Genomic DNA, 21,062 nt, shown 5'->3' on the forward strand with positions numbered 1-21,062 from the left:
AGACAGGAAGATAAAATAAGCCCCCGAAATGGAAGATATTGCTCTAAACGTTACAATTTATGGAAATTAAAAAAAAACATGTTAGAAATCCAAATAATAACTTCTTCAAAAAGGAAATATCCAATGTCCGACGGACACCGTACGTACGCCCCGGCATCATCCTCCCTCGCCAGCAGGCACACACTCACGAGACCTGACCATTTATACACATATAAAACACAATTCACCGAGCAAACGGAACCGAGTAGCGTTTTGATCCTGGACAGGCCGAAAAAACGGGAATGTCCGAAAAATAATTATCTTTCGCCGCGTTGCGGTCTATCACGCTTCCGGGCCAGTGTGGTACGATCGAATATTTTACAATAAAAACAGCGAAGAAGAAAGAAGCGAACCCAAAACGACCGTCGTGTTCCAGCAGTTCCAGCGGCTGGCTGAAATAGTGCATTCGCATTACATGCGCATTACAGCGAAAAGCGCAACAAGCAGTAATAGACAGCAACGAAAGGGCGCAGTTCTTAGCAGCTGCACGGAATTTTGAAGTGCCCTGAAGTAGGGGTTGAATTTTGAAGTACCAACAATTTTGAGCATCAAAACGCGTTTGGTTGGTGGTTTCTGTTTTTCTTCCCTTTGCTGCGCATCAGGAGAAAGCGAAGGAATCGGTGGTGGGGGTGGGTGGGAGAGGGTTGTTGGACGAGAGTGAAGGAGTTTTGAAACGCAAGAGGAACGATGCAACAGAAGTACTCGGGCCGGCAAAGTGGAGAGCAAAACTCATAAAACAAAATTTACGCAAAACGGTTATTAAAAATTGCAATGGAGAAACAATTTAGTTTCTCCTTTAAGAGTATAACAAAAAAAAACAAAATCCAGAAGCAAAAAAGTTTGAATCAGACCGGCATTGAGGTAGTGCTGCATCCGATGCTGAACCCGACACGGTTTGGTTTCAATAAGCGCATGGGTTAGATAAAGGATAGACACCGAGAAAAGCATCACCCGCACCGCTGTGGGCACGACCCACACTACGAGGGTTGGGTTAAGTGCGGAAGGTAGCGATTAAAGGATGAGGCGGTAAATCAATTTTAGATCGAAAGAAATAAAACAAAAAAGCAACGAAATTATAAGGGATACCGATACCTCTCGCAACTGTCAACTCGAAGTATTTTAAATCTGATCGTGTTGGAAGATAATCGCTTGCCGCTATAATCGACCAAAGTTTTATCGCTCCCTAAAGATGGCAATAAACTGTTAAACAGGAGCATCAACCTCTAATGTTTATTCAAAGTATAAAGCAAGGTTTGTTCTTGCATGAGTTGTCAATTATTTTTGAATTATGGATAAATGGAAGAAGTCAAACCTTTGGCTTAAATTAGCCTCTATGATATGCACATTTTAGTTATACAACTTAGTTTTTATAGATTAGTTATAATTACTGAACTTATCTGTTAACGAAACATTGATTTGTTGAAAAAAAAATATCATTTACGACTACCAGCAGCTTTTTTTTAAATCTAACCACTTCGAGGCTTTCTTAACAGAATTAACAAAACAACTGATGCCCAAAACTAAATTGACGAAAAAAAACAATTTCCTATTTTCAAATTCCGGATCGACAGTATTTATGTCTAATTTCTCCTTTTCGATGCAAATTTGTAGTATTGAACTTTTGAGTTGACAATGTGCGAGGATCCTCGGTAGAAGGCTTATTTTAGAGTCGAAACGTTGGAAGGTAATGAAAAAGAACAAGAGAGGGTAAAACATAAAATAAAAGAAAGTGTGCTATGTCCATGGGAAGGTAGGATAATCGGGATGAGCGAAGAAGGGAGCGTAAGCCGGAAGAGAAGTTGACAGAGTTAAAGAATGATGCAAAGATATTAAAACATGGGCAGGGGTCGGGGGGAGGGCGCGAGCGAAGGAAGGATATTTTTGAGGTGGAAAGAAAAATCATAATGTACATATCGAATAAGAGAGAAGAAAAAAAAAATCAAAACCCATTTCATAGGCGTACCATGGTCGGTCGAAGAGGACGAAATGTCAGTGGCAATGGCGGTGGCGGCGGCGGCGGCGATGGTGTTGCTGCCGCTGGTGCTGCTACTGCTGCCGCTACTGATGCCACTACTGATGCTGCTAGTACAGACGGCAGCGAGCGGGACTGGCGGCTGGTGCCCATGGGCCAGGGAGAGGGAGGAGGAGCTGTGCGGGGTCGAGCGCGGTAGGGTCGCGGACGTTTGCTGTGCGCCGTGGTGATGGAGGTGGTGGTGCAGATGGTGATGGTGGTGATGGTTGGCGGAGGAAGGGGGAAGCAGGGGAACGACCGGACCGTGGTGGAGGGGATGGTGGTGCGGGTGCTGCTGATGCTGCGAGCATCGGAGGGAACCCGTGTCGCCGGCCTTGCCCGAGGAGGCGGTGGATGGCTTTCCACCCTCCGAAGGAGTCCTCTTCATCGACGCCCTCCGGTAGCTGGGCGATTGGGCGGTCACTCCGAGCCTCGGAGAGCCACCGATGTGGCCGCGTCCCGACACGGACCCTCCACCGACCGCACCCACAACACCAACAGCGGTCGGATGGACGATGGAAGAGGAAATGGAACCGGCTCCGGGAACGAGCGGAACGTAGGCATCGATCGGCGAGCCGGAACCGATGCTGGCCAGGGAGGAGTTGCTGCTGCGCACACACGCAATCGGGGCGACTACAGCGGAGCTGCCGGCAAAGGGAACGATGGTGGCGGCACTGTAACCCGCGCTAGTGGTAGTAGTGGTGGTAGTAACGGAAGTAGCGATCGCGTACGGAGAAACGGCGGAACCATTGCCGACCATGGGGGACGACGACGCCGTGGTACTAGCAGTAGGAGTAGCGGTGGAAGTAGTAGTAGCAGTGGAGGTAGTACTAATAGTAGTAGTAGTAGTAGAAGTAGTGGAAGTAGTAGCAGAGGAGGTGATGGATGTGGCGAGCAGTTTGTCCGCACAGCCGGTGGTGTTGGTGGTTTGCAGGTTGGGAGTGGCTACTGCCGCTACTGGTCTTGCTTTCGAATTCGGTGCTGCACCGGAGCTGTGCGGAGCCTTCGGCGGCGACCCGACCAGCACTACCGTGTTGTTGCTGGCGGCCGACGAGGAGGACTCGGAATTCTGTGCACTGCCCGCGTTTTGCGAGCATTGATCTTCTGGAAGATGCAACAAAGTGAATTTATTGGATTGATTTCGGGTGAGGGGTGGGGTGGGGCGTGGGAGAAAAAACCGGGATCGGAGTTTCGGGGTAGGTACACGGTAAGGGGTAAGCCGAATTGTTGATGTGTTCGATGTGTGTGGAAAATAAAGAGAGAAGTAAAATGAAAGGGCGTTAACGGGAAAAAGAGATACAGAAAGAGAGAGTGAATGAGAGAATAGAGATCGTAAGGACATAAAGGCGGCTTATCGGCACAGGTACACGGAGGAGGAAGGGCTGGAAGTGATGATGATTAGAGAAACAGGACACGATGCACCTTGCTCCGAATATTTGACCACCAATTGAAGCTGCACGAAAGACCTTATTTTTCATGGAGATTTGCAGATTCTAAAGCGAAGAAACGAAGACCTTTTCTCAAGAGCGGACAAATCAACGAAGAACGGAGAATAATCGTTCGCCTGGCGACGGGAGGGTATGAGAAAAAGAAACAACTGTAAAGGTTGTGAAAAGGTGAATGCGAACGAGAAAACACTCGCTCATCCACTCGCTCAGAAACAAATCGTAGTACGAACGAACGAAGTGAGTTGAAACATCGCAACGAGGCAATGGTTTTCGGAATACGTGGATTTTTTTTTGTCAGTAGGACGTAGTGAATGCGCTGAACAGATCCGCTGCTTAATGTATTGCTAGCCCAAAACAACAAATCGTACCAAATACAAAGATTCTAAAAGACAAAATAAAACCCACTATCGGGCGCTGAAAACACGTGTTAGCTTACACAAAATAATAATGTACAATGTTAACAGGTACGAGCGCAACTCGCAACTTCGAATATCGAAACAACAAACGCAACGCAACGCTCACGCAATTAATAGACTACGGAAAAAAGGGGTGAATGGTTCAACTACGGGAAAAAACTTGGAACAAACACTCGAAACAACGGAACAGCGAAGTTGCTTCACGAAACCAGTGTGGTGGGTGAGTGTGTCTTAAAGAAATCAATCAAACCATTCGAGACCAAAACAGAAGAAAGGCAATACAAAAAGGTCAACAAACATCCAAACGTTTTCTACATCCGAATCGGGGTTGGTTTTGCAATTTCGGTTTTCTACAAATTCGTTTACTTAGATTATTTTGTTGGCGCAAGGTGTGCAAAGGAATTAGGACATCTACAAATCAACACAATTAAAAGAAAAAAAAAAAATCGTTAGAAAAACATATAGCTGATACACTCCCGTGTAAACTAGAAAACTACAAAAACAATACTAAAATTCAATTGCTATGGTTTTTAATGTCAACACATGATTTCCTCCATGATTCATTGCTCGAAACAAATACTTTAACTGTTAATAGTAAACTGAAGAGCACCAAAATACACCGTTGCACAAAACACAAAAAGAGTATACTTAAAAAAACCAGTTTTAGTACGATAAAGTTCATTTAAGCTGCTTTTAAAACATACAAAAATAGCCAACATAAGGAAAGGAACAAACAAATTACGAGTGAAATACTATTTTTTTTTTTTTTGCAAAAACTACTTGTAGGCAGAGCGCGCTATACGCTTCAGTGTTTTAGAGAAAAACTGTGAGCTGTATAGCAATGAATGGTAATATTAAGGAAGAAAATACAAACAACTTGCAAATTGCTAAACTGCCTACGAGTGAACGGGACGAAAAAGAGTTAAGATTAAAGATAAAAAGAGTGGTTTTTCGGAAACAGATAACTTTGTGTACGGTAGGGTGGAATGGTGGGGGTGGAGGGTGAGAGAAAATCAAACCATCTGAGTCAGAAGTGGGTAGTAACATTATTCAACAAACAACATTTCCAGTGCTAGGTTCTAGAAGAAAAGTGTAATTGACTAGTTTAAGGGTGGGTGGGTGAATGGAGGATGGCGAGGGTGTAGGGACAGTGTGCGGATGGTAGCGGACCGAGCAGGGGGTAGGGGGGGGGGGGGAGGTGATGTTATACGCTCTATGGCCATATATTCGTACCGCACCGGAAGTCCTTGTTGAGAAACACCGTGGGTGAACACCAATAGAGCAGGGTTGGCGCGTGTGAGAGGGGTGGGGGGGGGGGGGGGTAGCGGGGGGGGGGGGGAAGTAGTGATATGGAGATTGAGGACGGGAGGGGCGAGTGTTTGAATATTAGGCGGAAAATGAAGTGTGTTTGTGTGTGTGTATGGGGGGAGCGGGGGGAAGTGTATAACAGAGAGCAGTAAAATAAAACAAAACGACCCTAAAAGAACACTTACCGCTTGACGGTGAGCAGTTCATCGGCTTCTGGCCGGCGTGCGTCTGGCGCCGGATCAGCGTCGACGTTGGCTTCGAGGCGGCGTTCGCCGACGACGACCGTATCCGGATCATGGGACCGAGATTGTCCTCCTTACTTTTCGCGGACCTATTGGCGAAGGGGGCGGAAGAAAGGAAGGAGCGTTCAGTTTCCGGCGCTGGTAACGATGGTGATAATGGAGGCATAATTTACGGCGGAGATCAAAGTGAACCGCCCCCGTCGACGATTTTCCGATCGAGATGTGGCGGCTCCGGGTGAAAATCCGTGGTGAATCCTTCTAAAGGACGATTTTTCGCATTGATGAAAATCGCGCCACCCACAACTCCCAAACGACCTGTTGCCGGGAGGGGTGAACCACAAACACACTCACCATAGGAGGCGCACGTACATTCCTATTTCGAAAGATTCTTTCCACGGCCCATCATCATCACGAGAGAGAGGGGGAGAGGGCGCGAGCGAGCGTGGAAACCATCCAACGTTATTTACTGTTTTCCCAGTCAACCGTCAACCGACAACGGCGAGTTAATTTGACACTTCAGCGAGTTTCACTCCTACGCGCCCTTCCGGGTGAATCGATCGAGCGTGTCCGTTCGCACACATCCAAATGGCGTGAGGCTTTTCCGACCTCCGCCTTTTTACGTTCGTTGTTAAAAACTGAACACATTACTGACAAATTTCCACCGAGGCCAATCTCGTTGTTCCGTGTTAAAAAAAGGGCCCTTTCTTTTATCCCCCTTTGATCCTTGGTTTCGCGTGAACATTGCAATGGTCGTCGAAGATCATTAATTTGTGTTAAATCACTTCAACCACAAACGCTCGCAACGCCAACGCGTCGGAACGAACGAGCCCCGGACATTATCGATAACCTTTTGCTTCGTTTATTGTTCGTCCACTTCTTTTCGGGAGCGAAAGTCCTCGTCAGACATACTGCTGCTATCCAGAACCGACTGGACCACCGAGTGGTTTAATGGTATCATGCTGGTCGTGATGACAAAAAACGAGCAGATTTCATCAGCCCGGAAGAAGCAAGAAATCATGGATCTTGTCCGAGCGGGGCTCGGGGTGTCCCGAACGCAGCGGGAAAGCGCAGGCGAGACATCCTGTTAGTGAAGAACTTCTTCCTTCCTCCTTGACTTGACAGGCGCAACAGGTTGTTCGAAGTGAACAAAAAACAAGTCGCAGACAAACCCGCCCGGGAGAGAGAGTGTCAAACGTTAGGATCTTGCCTGCGTCTAGCGTTGAGTTTTTTTGTGTGTATGTCGGTCGACTGAAGGGTCACGCCAGGGCGTCGGAACGCAGACGTCGACAACGTCCACAAGAGGAGGCAGCGAACACATGGCACGCCTTCCGGTTCCGGGTGTTCTTTGGAAGCAATGCCTTCCAGCGAGCGCTTTTCACCAGCACTGATTCTTTTCCGTTCGAAGAAAACTGTGCAACAGCCTCGCCCCTTGCCATGTTTGCGAAGGGGAATGGGAAAAGTGTAATCTCATGAGACTGCTGGCTGTTTTTCCGGTAGACATGACGACCATTTCAATATCAATCGGATTCTGCTTTCTGCCCGCGCGACGATCGGGGTCGATGATCTGTTTTCCCGATAAATTAATCTCTCGTCGTCGAAGGCACGAACCACGCGGCCCAAAGTCGTGCCTTTTCCCTAGAAGCTGAAACGAAACAGGACCGTCCGGCTCAGGACCGTCTACTCACTTCATGATGGTGGTGTACATGTTTTGCGCGATGATGGAGTCCTGAAGCTCCATCCAGATCTCGCCGGCGCCGGTTTTCGAGCTCCGGCCGACCTCCAGGTAAAAGTAGCGCTGAGAATGTCCGCATCTGGGGAGGAGTGGAGTTGAACAGTCGAGATGAATTCAAATGGTTCTGCATTATTTTAAAACAGAAATCAAAAGCAAATGGAGTCGAAAGACTTACCGTCGAATGGACGCCAGCGAGAACTCGACCAGGTCGGCTCGCTTCTCCTGGCTGGCGGTGAGTTCCGGTCCGATGCGAACCAGTGAAAGGATTTTGTCGGTGATGCAGAGCCGATAGGTGCCGAGGATGCCGTAGCTGTCGCCGAGTCCCTTCCGCTGCACGAACACATCCCATACGTGCTCTGGAGGGAGGGGAAAAGAGATAAGAGAAAAAGAGGAAAATCAACAACGTATCCTTTGAGAAAATGCGTTCCGCTACTAATTGAGCTAGAATGTTGTCACGCAAAGTTGAGTTGAGTTGTGCACCGTAAAATATAACCTACTCCCCGATCTGTCAACGACAAACAAGACATTTCCCATGCTCTCACCGAACCACCACCTCCGGAAAATTGTTTTCCCTTTCGGACATGTTGATGATACGGATCCGTTTGTGCGAAATGGATTTTTCATTTACTGAAATTGCTGGTCAAAACTTTCCAAAGTGATTCCGGTGAATCGAAACCGAAAGCCATGGACGAAGTGCGGTCTCGAAAATAAAACAAACCACCAGGGGGGGAAAACTTCCAATGGGAAAACAAATAGAATCCGATAACGTTTGGCAGAGCTGGACCTCGGGTGGAGCACTGGAAAAAAAAACATCCAGTGAAAACTATCCTAACTGTCCAAGGTGTAAAACCTGGTGGCGTGTTGGTTGGTTTGTTGGGAGGCAAACAATTTAATTTAGACGAGGACACGTGAGTGTTTTTATCTTTCATGTTGCCCCCCCCCTCCCCTTCCCATCACTCGAACCCTTCCTCGAACGAAGTGTTTGGCACTAGTTTAAACAAATGTCTCACTTCGAGCTTACCATTTCCCTCCTGCTCCCGGGTTTCGCTCCGTCGTATCAGTTTTCCAAACTAATTGCTACATTACAAAAAAAAGAAGCACAAGGTGGAAAAACTAGGGTCCACTTTAGAGCACGAGCGTTCTGGGTGGGGGGAGATAGAAAATGTTAAATTAATTACTTAATGGCCGAAGCGGAAAAAATGGTTTTACCAAAGTACGGAAGTTTTTTTTTACTGACTGGGGCTCCACTTTTCCGATCGCTTTAAAACATTTTATTTTATTTGCCCCTCAGGGGAGTTCGGGATTTTTGTGCAAATAAACAAGCTAATTTAGAGACACTGTCAACTGCCGAAAGTGGGACTATAGGCCTTTTTATGGGGGTAAAAATATAATATTATTGAGAACTGATTCTTTCATCACTCGTTCGACAAACGATGCGTGTTCGATAAAAAATGATGCAAAAACAGATTTTTCAAAACTAATCTTAAAACCGTTCACTTCAATGCAGTTTGGAAAAGAGAAATCCGATTTGTTCCTATTCCCTTTAAAGTTTTGTTTTGCACCAAGTCTCGGTGTTCCTGTATGTCGGTGGAAAATAAAGCATACTCTTCAGCTTTTGCCTTAATCTCTATCATAACGGACGCCCACACGACCAAACCAACCGGGCCATATATTGTCAGTAAAGGTTTCCGTCGGTTCGCTGAGCATTGGGAAGGAAGTGATCCGTTAAATTATGCTATCTAAAGTAGGACACCCGTGTTGCAAAAACTGCCATCGGATATTTTAAGATATAGTAACAAATAACAAAATGAACTTTAAAAAAAACATATTGCTTAGGTGCAACAATAAAAGGAAAGGCATAAGTTAAAGAAGAAAATGAAAATGCCCATTATAGTAATGTGCATATCTCAAAAACGAATCCATTCGGTAATGAGGCTTTACTTAACGTTGAAGATTGTTAAAAATCGTGCCACAGAATCAGGTAGCGCACATAATTTCCCCCGACGGTCGCAACATAAGCACTGACACTCTACGGTGCAGCGAAGCGGATGCACCGGATGCATCCTCTCTCCGATTTCGCTGCGTGTCATTTGCGGCTGCACCACCGACACCCTTTTTCACGCCGTCGGGAGTCATCCCTCCCCGTCGTCACACACCCGGTGCCTTTCACGGACATAATTTTAATGCTTTCTGACTGAGTTGCGATGCACGCGCCACGCCTAATTAATGAGAAAATAACAATTCACTCCAAGAAGCGTCCTTCTGTTCGCGCCGTCGGCCCCCCACTGGTGGAAGGAGGACAGTTTAAAACGGCGCGACGTTCTATGCAATCCCACCCTCGTCGGGCGCACACGGGGCTGAGATGGGATGGGAATGGGTGGCACGGGACACGTGGACGACGCGGAGATGCAGTGAAGCATGGGAAGCAAATAAACAAAAAAAGGAAGAAAAAAAAACAAAGAGAGAGAAAGAGAAGACGAGCCGCAGGGTGGGGAAAACTAACAACAACGGAACGGTAACCGGCGCGCGTTACTGCTGTTTAATTCGGTTTTCGGTCCAATTAATCGATAATTGGAGATGACAGTGAATTACACAGCTCGTGCCATCCTTCGCCCCCGGGCTTGGCGGAGTCGTTGGCGCCATTCGCAACCGAGAGCAGCAACCGATCGCCTGCTGGGGGGGTAGTTTGCTTGGGATGGTCATGGCCGTGGAGTTGTACAGGGAGATATGAAATAAAATAAAAACTGGGAAAATCAACCCGTGAGGCGATGGGGATCAAATGTGGAAAAGCGTCTTAAAAAAATCATCGTCAGCTTCACCACGGCTGGTTCACGATTGCTGGAAGCGTATCGTCAACTCCACCGTTTCTCTCCTTCTCTCTTCGTTTAATTCCCGGGCAAATATATTTACATCACATATCAGAAAAGGCGGTTGAAAAGTGTGTCTACATTTCAAATGTGATTCCGAAGCCATGGGCAGCTATGCGAGTAGAAGTCAGCAGGGAAGGTGAAGGGTGCACACGTACATGTGTGTGAGTGTTTGTGTGTGAAAAGGGCTTGCAACTCCGAAGGGACTTTGCCATCTGAAGAACCGGCAGCGCGTCCCTCCTCGCGCGATCAATTGCACGCTTAATTCAATTCAATTAGCGACTAATTAGTTCCACGTGGTGCTGCTATGTGCGTGTGTGGGTGTGTGTGTGTTCACCGGATGCACGTCGGACAGCTCCGTCACCTCCTCTGAGAATACGGCACCCCCCAATCCACCACAATTGCACACATTTCACTTCGTTTCCTATTTCTTGCGGTGTCTTGCGTCGCTGGTTTTCCCCCGCTCCTCGTTCCCTTTTGCCGGATGGAATCTTGGAGCACGGCCTTGGGTTGGACCCGGAGCGTTTGCTTCCCCATCCTCCACCCCTCCTCCGACCGGAAGTGGTCATAGTTCGATTAGCTTTCGATGCGCTTCAGTGCTCGCAGCACCTATTTCTCAGTACGTTTTGTTTCTCGGAAGAGGGAAGGAGGGGGAGAGGGGCGAAGAGGACGCCCAGGGGACGGGGTGTAATAAGATTGGTTACGGGTCCATATATCTGCGAGGCGAATGGTTCACAATCGCAATCACAATACAACACCTCGGCATGAATTGCAAGAAGGGTGCGTTAAGTTGATGATTAAGCTGCGAGAGATAATTATCTAATGATCACGAATATTTTTGATAAATACAAGAAGCATTGAAAAGTTTATTATACTGCATTGTAGGAACAATATTACTCCTTCATAAGATTGGTATATCCAATTATCAACAGAAAGTCAAAGCTCCATTCTAAAAACAAATTACTGGTACATAAAACAATAATACTTCCAATGATACTTTATGCATTTCCAATGTGGTCGCAGTGTGCGAGTACACACAAAAAGAAATTTCAAATCAGAGCAAACAAGATAGTAAAAATGATGTTAAACCTTCACTGGAGGATCCCTACAAGTCGGGTGCTGGAGCTTGCTGGAGTGGATCGAATAAACAACCGGTAGACCACTACAAATATATCAACAAGAGCTAAATGTCTCTTATCAATACATGAATTGATTCGTAACTTAGTTGTAGCAGTAAATTAGTATGTAAAGCGTTAAAACAAAAAATCTTTAAACATCTCTTTAACAGATGTAAGTTATTTTCTTAGTAGCTGCACACATTTTTTAAGGAAACTCCCTACGCATGTAAATATTTTAATCGAAATAAAGCTTCAATTCCCTTAAAAAAAATTGTACCTTTGAAAATTGAAACAGTACAAGCTTGTTTTTGGCACTTTGGGTTGAAGTGGAAAAAAATATATTTTAAAACTTTCGCTTTTTAAATGTAATAATCGCACTAACTGAAACATTAGTAGAAAATCATTTAATTACATCTACTATCAAATCCTTCCAGTTCGAATAACCAAAAGCAAATATGACACATCGGATGTAGCTGGTGTTTCTTCTGAGTCATCTCATTCTATTCGTTCCTACACTTGGATACGAGTTGGGTTTTCCCGAGTCATAATTATCATCCTTAAAATCATAAATGCATCATCATTGAGGCTATGCAGCTTCACACAAACATATGACACTCACTGGTGTGCATTGTATCGTGCTGAACTTCTGATCCTAAGGATCAGTTCTAAACAACAAATGACACAGGCGGCGCAAGTATCCTCATTGCAAGCGTCGTTTGTAAAATACGTTTAGTCATGTGTCCGATTCATGAAGCAAAACCGGTTTATCTTTTGTTATTGGGATTTTTAACTTAAGTTGCAAGAGTTTTTCGAGTTTATTTCTCACCCGTTCTTGCGTTAACATACGACAGAAATGTAGACTTCCAATTGGAATAAAACTCAAAGTACACAAGCGAGCACCGCGATAAGATGACGAGCAATTTGGTCGGTTTTTATGATCTCACATTCATATGAACTTTTACACACCCTGCACAAGATCTCACATCTCGCCATAAACAAACGGATTTTATCGAAGCTTATCACAAGTGCCAACAACATTGTTGCGCGTGCTACACACTCCCACAACACCCGCCCTACACCGCCACTGCTCGCCAAACAAACGTTCCCCATTCCGTGTGTGTGTTCTGACATGGATAATGTTTGTCTGCCACAAATTATTATCCCTCGCTCGGTGGTAGACAAGCACACACACACACACAAACATACACCCGGGGCGAAAAAAGGGGTGCAAAATTTAAATAAACCCATCGCGGAGCCGCCCAGTCAGTCAGTCGGTCGGTCGGTCGGTTCGCTTGGAGATGTAAAACTCCGTAAATCCCTTGATTAGTGCTCGCTTACAACGATGATGCGGGGTGATTCCATGCCATCTAGCCACCCACCCGTTCCTCCACCTCTCCCCCCACCAACCATGGTATTTACTTTCGCTGGTTTCACAGAGACTAATCGCGTTCACTACGCCGGGGAGTGATTTTAAGCAGCGCTATTCGTATGCAAGCGTCATGCCGGGTGTCGCGACTTTAGCCGGTTTTATTTTATTTTTTGTTGCACTTACCGGTGCGCCGAGAACTGGCTCCGAGAACATCGGACCGTTAAGCGGAATTATCGTCCTCGGTGGGACCGGCTTGTGAGCGGCTTTAGCCTTACCGCGTGCTGTATAAGTCTCCTTCGGTCGCCGAGTGTTAAAGGCTGGATGGTTGGGCGTTTAAAATATCACTGTCAGCGCGCTGTTCTCGTTGATATCCTGGTGCGAAAAGCTGGTCGGATCGGATTCACAACAAACAAACAGTTCCACATAAACAATCAATTATTGTGATTGGCACATTTGAAAGCGTGTTTGGTAAACATTCCATCCGCCACTTCGCCATTTTAAATGTGAAGTTTTAATTCGCTAGTTAAGCAGCATTGCCGATGAACTGAGACGCGGACCGATTGGCTTGAAGAAACTTTGATTTGTTCTCGCAATTAGTAAGAACAAAAAAACAATATACATCCACAAATCCCTTGAGGAACGGCCACCGGGGTCATTAAAATTTTAATCCCCCAGCTTGTTCCCAGGTTCCAAATTGATTTCTACCTAAACACCCGCTCGTCGCGGACCTCGCCTCCTAATGGAGATGATTAAAAACTTCCTCCACATCCATTATACACTATCCACAAATGGAGGTCAATCCTTCGGGGAATTTTGATTTCCCTCCCTCGGCAACCAAAGGACCGGGAGAAGATTGTTGTTTATATTCCCGTTATAAACAACATCCAATACCGGCCCGCGGTCGGCGTGTGTTGGTAAGGACTTGGATTTTCTTTTGCTATTTCTTGAGAGTACACCTGTTACCAGCGACATCTCTTCTGCGTCGTCGTCGTCGTCGACGATTTTTCCGAGCGAATTTCCCGACCGAGCGAAAGTATTCCCATGGCGACGCGTGTGTGTTTTTCTTTCGGCTGCAAGCAAAAACTTTGAATTCCTGTACGTCCCGGTCACATACGGGCCGTAAATCCAGATTTAATGTCACACACAGACACGATCAGGAAACGGTTTTCCGTGGGTTGAAGGAGGGGTGGGAAAAGGGTACACCAGGGAGCTCTATTCTTTCTATTAAATGGCAATCCAAACCTGAACCTGGTGGGTTCACGCGTTCTAAAGAAGGAGCGGAGGTGAACCGGCGTCGTAATAAAGCTGTAGCAAAGGGAAGAACGTTCGGGAGCATGCACACCCCGAGGGTTGGTATCGGGCGCGAAATCAAAATTCTTGTTCATTTTCTAAACCCACCGGAGGACAGGCTCATCGGGGCTAGAGGATGCCGGTACAACAACAACCACCGAACCGTGACCGTAATAAATTTCTATTCAATTATGATCACAATAAATAATAGCAGATTGCGTGCGATGCTCTTTTATTTTCTCAACCGTGCGCGCGCTTGTGCGTGTGTTGTGCGTGTCGGCTATGTTGAGGTGTTGGAGGGGGCCAACACCCCAAACCTCTGGTTCTGTGGGAGCATTGTAGACCAGTAGGTCGAAGAATGTTTACGCCGAGGGAAAAGGATTGTAGTGACATTTGAGTTTGTTCTGGAAGCTGCTGCCGAGCTGTCGTATCATTCCCTTTTTCTTTTATAAAACTCCGACGAAAGTTTTACAGTTTTCCTAGATGAAAACAAATATTTTTATTTTACCTTTATGCTACAAATGTCTTTTTTTTAATTTTATAATTCAGCTCTGTTATCGATTCACAATTTCAACTTTAATTAAATTGTTTGTTCCTTTTACTGTTTTTGAGCCCGAAAACAGGGAAACATAAAGCGTCAAAAGAACTTCCAGGTTTCATATTTATGATACACTTGTGTTACATTTTTAGTTTTAAAACCCAACTTTAAAATTACGACTTGTATGTTTCCCCTCCAGCTTAAAATATGGTTGTCTGATGTTTCCAATTTACAAGAGTGTCCATTAGAATCCATAAACATGAAAAAGCAAGGAGCCAATGCGATTTTGAGCGATTTATTGTCGACAAAAACGTCCATCAGACATAATTATCAAATGTGTAATGTTATGTGCGATCGTTCGTGCCTCCATATATATCAAGGTATTTTTTCCCAACATACGTAAATTCACACAACTTCAACCGGGAAAAGAGGTGAACTTTCCCGCGGCGTGCGGTTGTGGCGCAAATTTAATCCTTCTAACGCGTCCCTGTCACGAATCCTTGTGTTCAAGGGGCCGACAAAATAAAAACAATAAATAAACTCAAATCCGAGTATCTTTTTGTCAGCCCGCCAGTCATCGTCGGCGGGAAAGCGGCGACGCATGCATGCATTGTGTCAAATTTTTGGAGACCGCTCCGTCGCGTGCCCCAAACCAAACGTGTGCGCGAGGTTGGAACTCCTTCCATGTGCAACTAGTATGGCTGTGTGTGGGGAAAACGGGCAAAACCTGCAGCAGAACTTTACGTTTACTCCCTCTCTTCTCCCCGACTCTCTCGCACCCCAGCCGGCATCAAAAGTGTTACGCCACATCCGCCGAGACGGTGAAGGTTTCGTGATTTACTGCAGTTAGATGATTTATGTTTGCTTTTCGCGGTGCAAGAAGGATAATGGTAAGAAATCGTTACCAATTGTGGGCAGCAAAAAAAAACAAAGAAATAAAATCACTATTCGAACCGGTATGGAAAATAAAAGCGGCAGAAGCAAATCCTGGCGAACCAGGAAGGTGTGGAAAAGTCTGTCCTAATTTGAGAAAATTGTTTTCCGTTGATTACGAACCTTTGACGTGCGAAGCCGACTCGCGTTCAACGTTCCGGTTGGTTTCACTTTTCCGAAGTTGGTGGGGGGGGGGGGGTTTTTAGTATTTTTTTCACTCTCGGAGCAATTCAAATGTTCAAATAATAGATCAAAATTTTCCACCTCGACCAACAACGGAAGTTGCACGGAATCCATGGCGGCACCATGGCTAGGCCTTTCACCAGGAAGCTCGCCGTCGTCGACTAATTGTTCTGATAGTTCGACTAATCATTCCTAATGAACGCGAGGGCCAGGTTTCTTCCTCCACCCTTTTTTTGGGGGGGTGTGTGCTAATGGTTTCCAGCAGGGCGAAATTGGTTCGGGTTCAATTATCCCACGGGAAGAAGAAAGTTTTATTAGTTTAATTACAAGTTTGGTCTTGCCGTAGTGGGGCGAAAAAGGATTCAGCAAAATGGAAGATGCATGTAACTGGAGCCACAAACAAACGTCGGCGCACAGTAATGGAAAAATTGTGCAATTACTATTTTAAAGTAACAGATGCATTAGGAAAATGGATCGCAAAAACGACACGAATGTTAGGTATTAACTTGAAAGTTAATTATTCAAAAATGCAATGCGTTGAAAATGAAAATATTTTACTCCTTTTTAATGATAGCTTCGGCAACTCGTATGCAAGGTTTTGTTTTTGTACAGGGAAAATGAATTAATCTAATCAATTCAAATCGTTTCCCTATGCCACCTCATAAAAGTTAAGCACCCTTTCAGAGTAGTTCTAACTCTCCAAAGGGTGCTTTTGGATGTCTGTACAAACGTTTACCTTCCTTCGTGTTTGCTTTTACGGAAACAGGCCAAAGTTTTCTACAACTTATTTTCCCGCTTTTTATCTATCACCTCCCAGCAGCCTTTTTGCGACGTGCAATCTTGTTTTATTATGCGACACAAGAAATAAGACGTGTGCATCAAATTGTTGCCTTTCGGGGAGTGGTCTAGTGGATTGCGCCACATGCTGCTAGAGCTAGCGCCTTTTTGGCCACGGGCCACTGGCGACTCGGGTTGGACGTCAACTGGACACGGAATCCCCACTGGATACTCCGAGGGGGGTTAAAAGACATGAAGAAAAAAAATAGAACAGCGACGAGAAGACAGACGTCCTGCTGCGGTTCGCGGGGATGTCGTCAACTCGTGCACCGAGAGTGAAAGGAAGAGGACTGTGGGGGGCTAGCAGGGCAATATATCTTTCCGGACGCGCGCGCCTCGTATGGCTTGGGAGTAAATCGAGCGATTTATGTTATATTCTGGAGGACGCAGGAAAGAAAAACGCAGTTTGTGTGCAACGTTTGGGAGTGTGGGGGGAGGGTATTGTAGTTTTTATTTCTCGATTACGGTCATCTCAAGATGGCCACACTCGCCCACCGATGCCAACCGATGATTCCGTTCCAGAATTCCCGACCGGCGACGAGCACTGCAATAGGGGGATTTATAGGCGATTAATGATTTATTTTCCACATTAAGCGTAGGAGCGCGCGACACAGGCTGGGCTGTTGGGCTGGCTGCACATCGCCCCGTCCCTATAAATAAACTGACCAGAAGTCGATGAAGTCGCCAGGCCTCGTTCCAAAGGCAAACGAAACTTGGCAGCACTTCTGGCTGAACTTAAACGAGTTCGCAAACACAAACTGCCCGACGTAGAAATCATTTCGCCAACTTTTCTCCAGATGGATCGGCACAAGATGTTTTGTGACGATGTCCGGTGACCTTTACCACCCACCCCTTGTTGTTGGGGGGGAAAAGTACGAAATAATCCGATCCTGGTCAACGGCAACGCCTGAACCACCGGACAATATCATCGAGTGCAACGACTTTGGGGGAGCTCAACGTCTTCGTGGTGGCCCTCACCCAAGTCGTCGATGTCCACCGTGTACCAAGTATAGTACCAAAGAAAACCCCTTCCGGAAGCGCCAGAAAATTGAGCCCGGAAAACGTCGCAGAAACGCATTAACTTCTGATACAATTTATCAGTTTTAATGCTCGCTTAATGGCATTCTTTTGTGTATAAATTTCATAAATAACGGCGTGCTTGGAGTCCCAGGGTGGGTGTGGGGGTTTTCTGGCCTCCGGCCACTCCGTCCAAAGTGCTCCAATGTTTCTGAGTGTGCACCACGACTCCGGGAAAACCCGGGCCTTGTTCATGTTGTTGTATATACGATTGTTTCGTGACCGAGTGTCGCTTTTCCATCCGGGTGTGGGTGGGGAAAACCACCAAACCCTCGACACAAGAGCGTCTGGCGTGTGTCCGAGCGTCCAACGTGCGCTTCAGGGGAGACGGTCCAGTATGGGACCATCTTCTAATGTCATTTTATCGCCCTCCCCTCAAAACCTCCTCCCAAAACAATTCATGACGTTCAGGCGATGTGACAAGTGGTGCAATCCAACTTTCAGGTCACAATATAACAAAAAACGAACAAAACCAGAAGAAGAAGAAAAACTTGCTGAGTGAGAGCCAAAAGAGGGAAAAAATGTATAGAGATATATATGAGGAAATGCTTCATTAAGGATGCACACCACCTCGGAGGGCACGGTGTAAATACGTCCTCCATATCCCAAGCCCGGCGCGCATCGAACCTCGATCGCTTTAGTTTTTCCTCAAAGGTACTCTTTGAGCAATAAAAATTTAACTGAAGAAAAAAAAACCAACACACAGTACTAAGCAATCCGCACGCCAAAGTCGGGAAGGGAAAGCGCGATAGCGGACGATGCAATGATAAAAATGTGCCAGTCTATTTTCCACTTCTTGTTTCACCTCATTCCACGCGCGCCGGTCGGAGCCTTCTTTAATGGCGTGGAAAAGCGGGCCGGGGGGTGGCAAGGATAAACGATTTATCTTCCGGACGACAGTCGCCACCGATGTCGATTGCACCACTCGTTGACTCGAGGTGGAAGGAGGGGTTTTCGTGACCTGGTCCGTCCTAGGCACTCGGAGTTGGCGGAAGAAACCAACCAAACAAACGAAGCAACTGGACGCAGACAATACACGGGACAGGTCTCCGTACGACGGAGCAAGCGGAGTCCGGTTCAAATGAGAAAGTGTTGGGGATGAGGGAGGTGGGAGAGAGAAATGGCCATGCAATATAGCCCTCCGCTCTCGATGGGATAATTGAGACATAAAAATATCTTTCTGCAATAGCATTCCGAACACGGCTATTCGTCACGCCTGCGAATGTTATGTTGTGCGTTCAATTGAGGATTTAGCATATGTTGTCGGATTATTACGAAAGTAATTTATTGTTTCTTCTTCTTTTATTTTGTGTGAAACAATCGGCGTAAAAAAAACTTTAAAATTTCCTGTCTTGTCTAATAATTTGTTTCAAACGAGCTCCTCTGTCGTTACCGATAGAAAAAGCACGTGGATAAAAGTGGAGCCACATCTTGGCTGGAGGAAAATAATTAAGTTTACACGTAGATGGGGGGACGAGGGGGGGGGGGGGGGAAGCAAACAAGGAAACGAACGGGGGCCCTGGAAACCCGGGGACGGTATCACATATCGCAGCCAAAGTGGAAAAAACAAAGCCACGAAGTAACGAAGTGCGGCGGCCCGACAGCTCTCCAAGCAACTCTAATTCAATTAGATTCGTCTTATTGCCCCCGCCTCTGCCCCGTTACTCCGGTGGCCATTGCCCCACCCCACCAATCGTGAAGGAGGAACGTCGTCGTTTTTCCACCGCTTTCAAACCGACACCAAGGTCCCATTCAGCGGACCTGCTGCAGGTCTCCTTTAATATTGCAACCCCATCGGTTTCCAACTGTGCAACTCATCCATTTTATTGCATTTCTATCGCTCGCTTGTTATCGGTGGTTCGTTTCGTTCGTTTCCCGGCGCTGCTTTATGTGACCGCTCGTTTTCTTTCTATCTTTTGTGCTTTAACCCATAGATATTAAGAAAAAGAGTTGTTACAGTACACTACTTATTCAACTGCAAGCATCCTTCCAAGCGATATTTTTGTAAGTTCGCCTTTTCTCTTCTCCCTTTTCTCTTTGGAACGGTCCGTCCACCAGCGGAACCTCTTATCAATAAATTGATGGTCAATTAATGCACCGTAGGTGGTTGGCGTCGTCTCACTTGAGGCTGCACGGCGTCGACCACGGCGAGTGGCAAATAAGCAGCGATATTTAATGGGCAAAAACTCAAGTAAAAAAAAAGGGAAGAAAGGAAGAAATAACAACTTCAACTAGACCCGAGCAGTGTCCTCTGTGCAAAAAGGGGGAAGAGGACAGTCGCGAGGTGGGTCGGTTAAAAATGACCACCGCAAGACTCTCCTACGTCTCGCTTAGGGCACCGGGCGTCCATGTTCCAGCTGTCTGTGGTTCGTTCTTTAATCCTTAATCGATGAAGTTTGATCGTTTCGTTCGTAAGTCGTTGCGTTTCCAATTTACTTCGCCGGCGCTTCATTTGACCGGTGGATGTGGAGAGGTTTCTCTCCCTCCCCCTCCCATCCTTTACCACTCTTTTTTTCGCACCAAGAACCTGTCCGTCTTGATGTTTAAATTGCTTCTTTTCCCGAGGCACTTGCTCTTCTCTAATTCTCTTTGCCTCCTGCACGGCGCGCCGTTTGAGCTGAACGCTGCAGTTAAGCGCTGCGGTGTGTTTAATTAACGAAATTAAACCGTGGCGCCCGGTTTTCACTCAGGACGAACGAAGTTGCTGCAAAAAAAAGGGGATGCATTTGGAACTATAAACGGAAATCCACACGTCAAAACGTTTAGTGTAATTCGTTTAGAGCCAATTTGCGGAGGGAGAAATATCACGGACTGTTTGATTATGTTTTCATCTAAAAAGATACTACATGTTATGATGGAAAACAAATGTTGAAAACAAAGCTGTGAATCGTAAGCGCAGTGTTCTTGTCATTTAGCCAATTTAGAAAACAAACAAACATTAGCCTGGTAATGATGCCGGCCGGAGCGAAACACGCGATGACACGATGGAGCTAATGTACCATAAAACTGGCGTATTTTATATACTCTTTGTTTTTTTAAATGCCAATTTGCAAAAAAATAAAAGTAAAGGCAACCGGCGACGAAAAGGATCCTCCCTCACAGTGCTAAAAATATCCGACCATCCGATGAGTGCACAACACACATCCCGTAGCTCCGAAAAACCCTCTGCCAGGACGAGCCGAAAGTGAAACCAGCGCAATGGAGCCATACTTTCCTCTTGGTTCGTTCGGGGCACTTAAATTATTTCCCAAAGCCCTTAATCCACGACAATAACCGGAAATACCGTACATTAATGCTTTTAAGATGTTGTCGCTCTTTCTTATCTGCCGACCGGGCAGAGTCGCACCTCTTCTCTTTTCCCGGGCCTATTGCAGCGTATATCCTGCCCGGATCGTCCTGCAAGGCCAATACACTGAGGATAGTGCAGCCCCACACCATTTTCCGACAACCGTACAGAGAGAGCGAGAGAGAGCGATTCTGTGTGAGTGCTGTGTGGCCCATTTTTCTACCGGTAGTTTTCTACACCAATGCCCCCATCCCCCTCACCACCGGAAGCACACCGGTATCTTCCTTCGGCCTATGTTACGGCGTAGTTTTTCCTTCTGTTTTCCTTTTTCATTTCTCAGACCATTCTTCTTCCCTCCAAGGAATCTG

At 46.2% G+C, this 21,062-nt stretch overlaps 1 protein-coding gene across 1 annotated transcript in view; it reads right to left on the reverse strand.

Annotated features, from left to right (window-relative positions):
* LOC131265891 (pneumococcal serine-rich repeat protein) overlaps window positions 1–21,062 on the reverse strand; it is a 196,930-nt gene that overhangs the window by 23,759 nt on the left and 152,109 nt on the right. Inside the window, exons 6-9 of the mRNA XM_058268230.1 lie at window positions 7,372–7,552; window positions 7,150–7,275; window positions 5,408–5,553; window positions 2,003–3,154 (exon numbers count right to left, since the gene is read on the reverse strand). Coding sequence (XP_058124213.1) covers window positions 2,003–3,154; window positions 5,408–5,553; window positions 7,150–7,275; window positions 7,372–7,552 — 1,605 coding nt within the window. The remainder of the gene's footprint in view (window positions 1–2,002; window positions 3,155–5,407; window positions 5,554–7,149; window positions 7,276–7,371; window positions 7,553–21,062) is intronic.

This window comes from Anopheles coustani, chromosome 2, assembly GCF_943734705.1.
Source record: "Anopheles coustani chromosome 2, idAnoCousDA_361_x.2, whole genome shotgun sequence".
NCBI lineage: Eukaryota > Metazoa > Arthropoda > Insecta > Diptera > Culicidae > Anopheles > Anopheles coustani.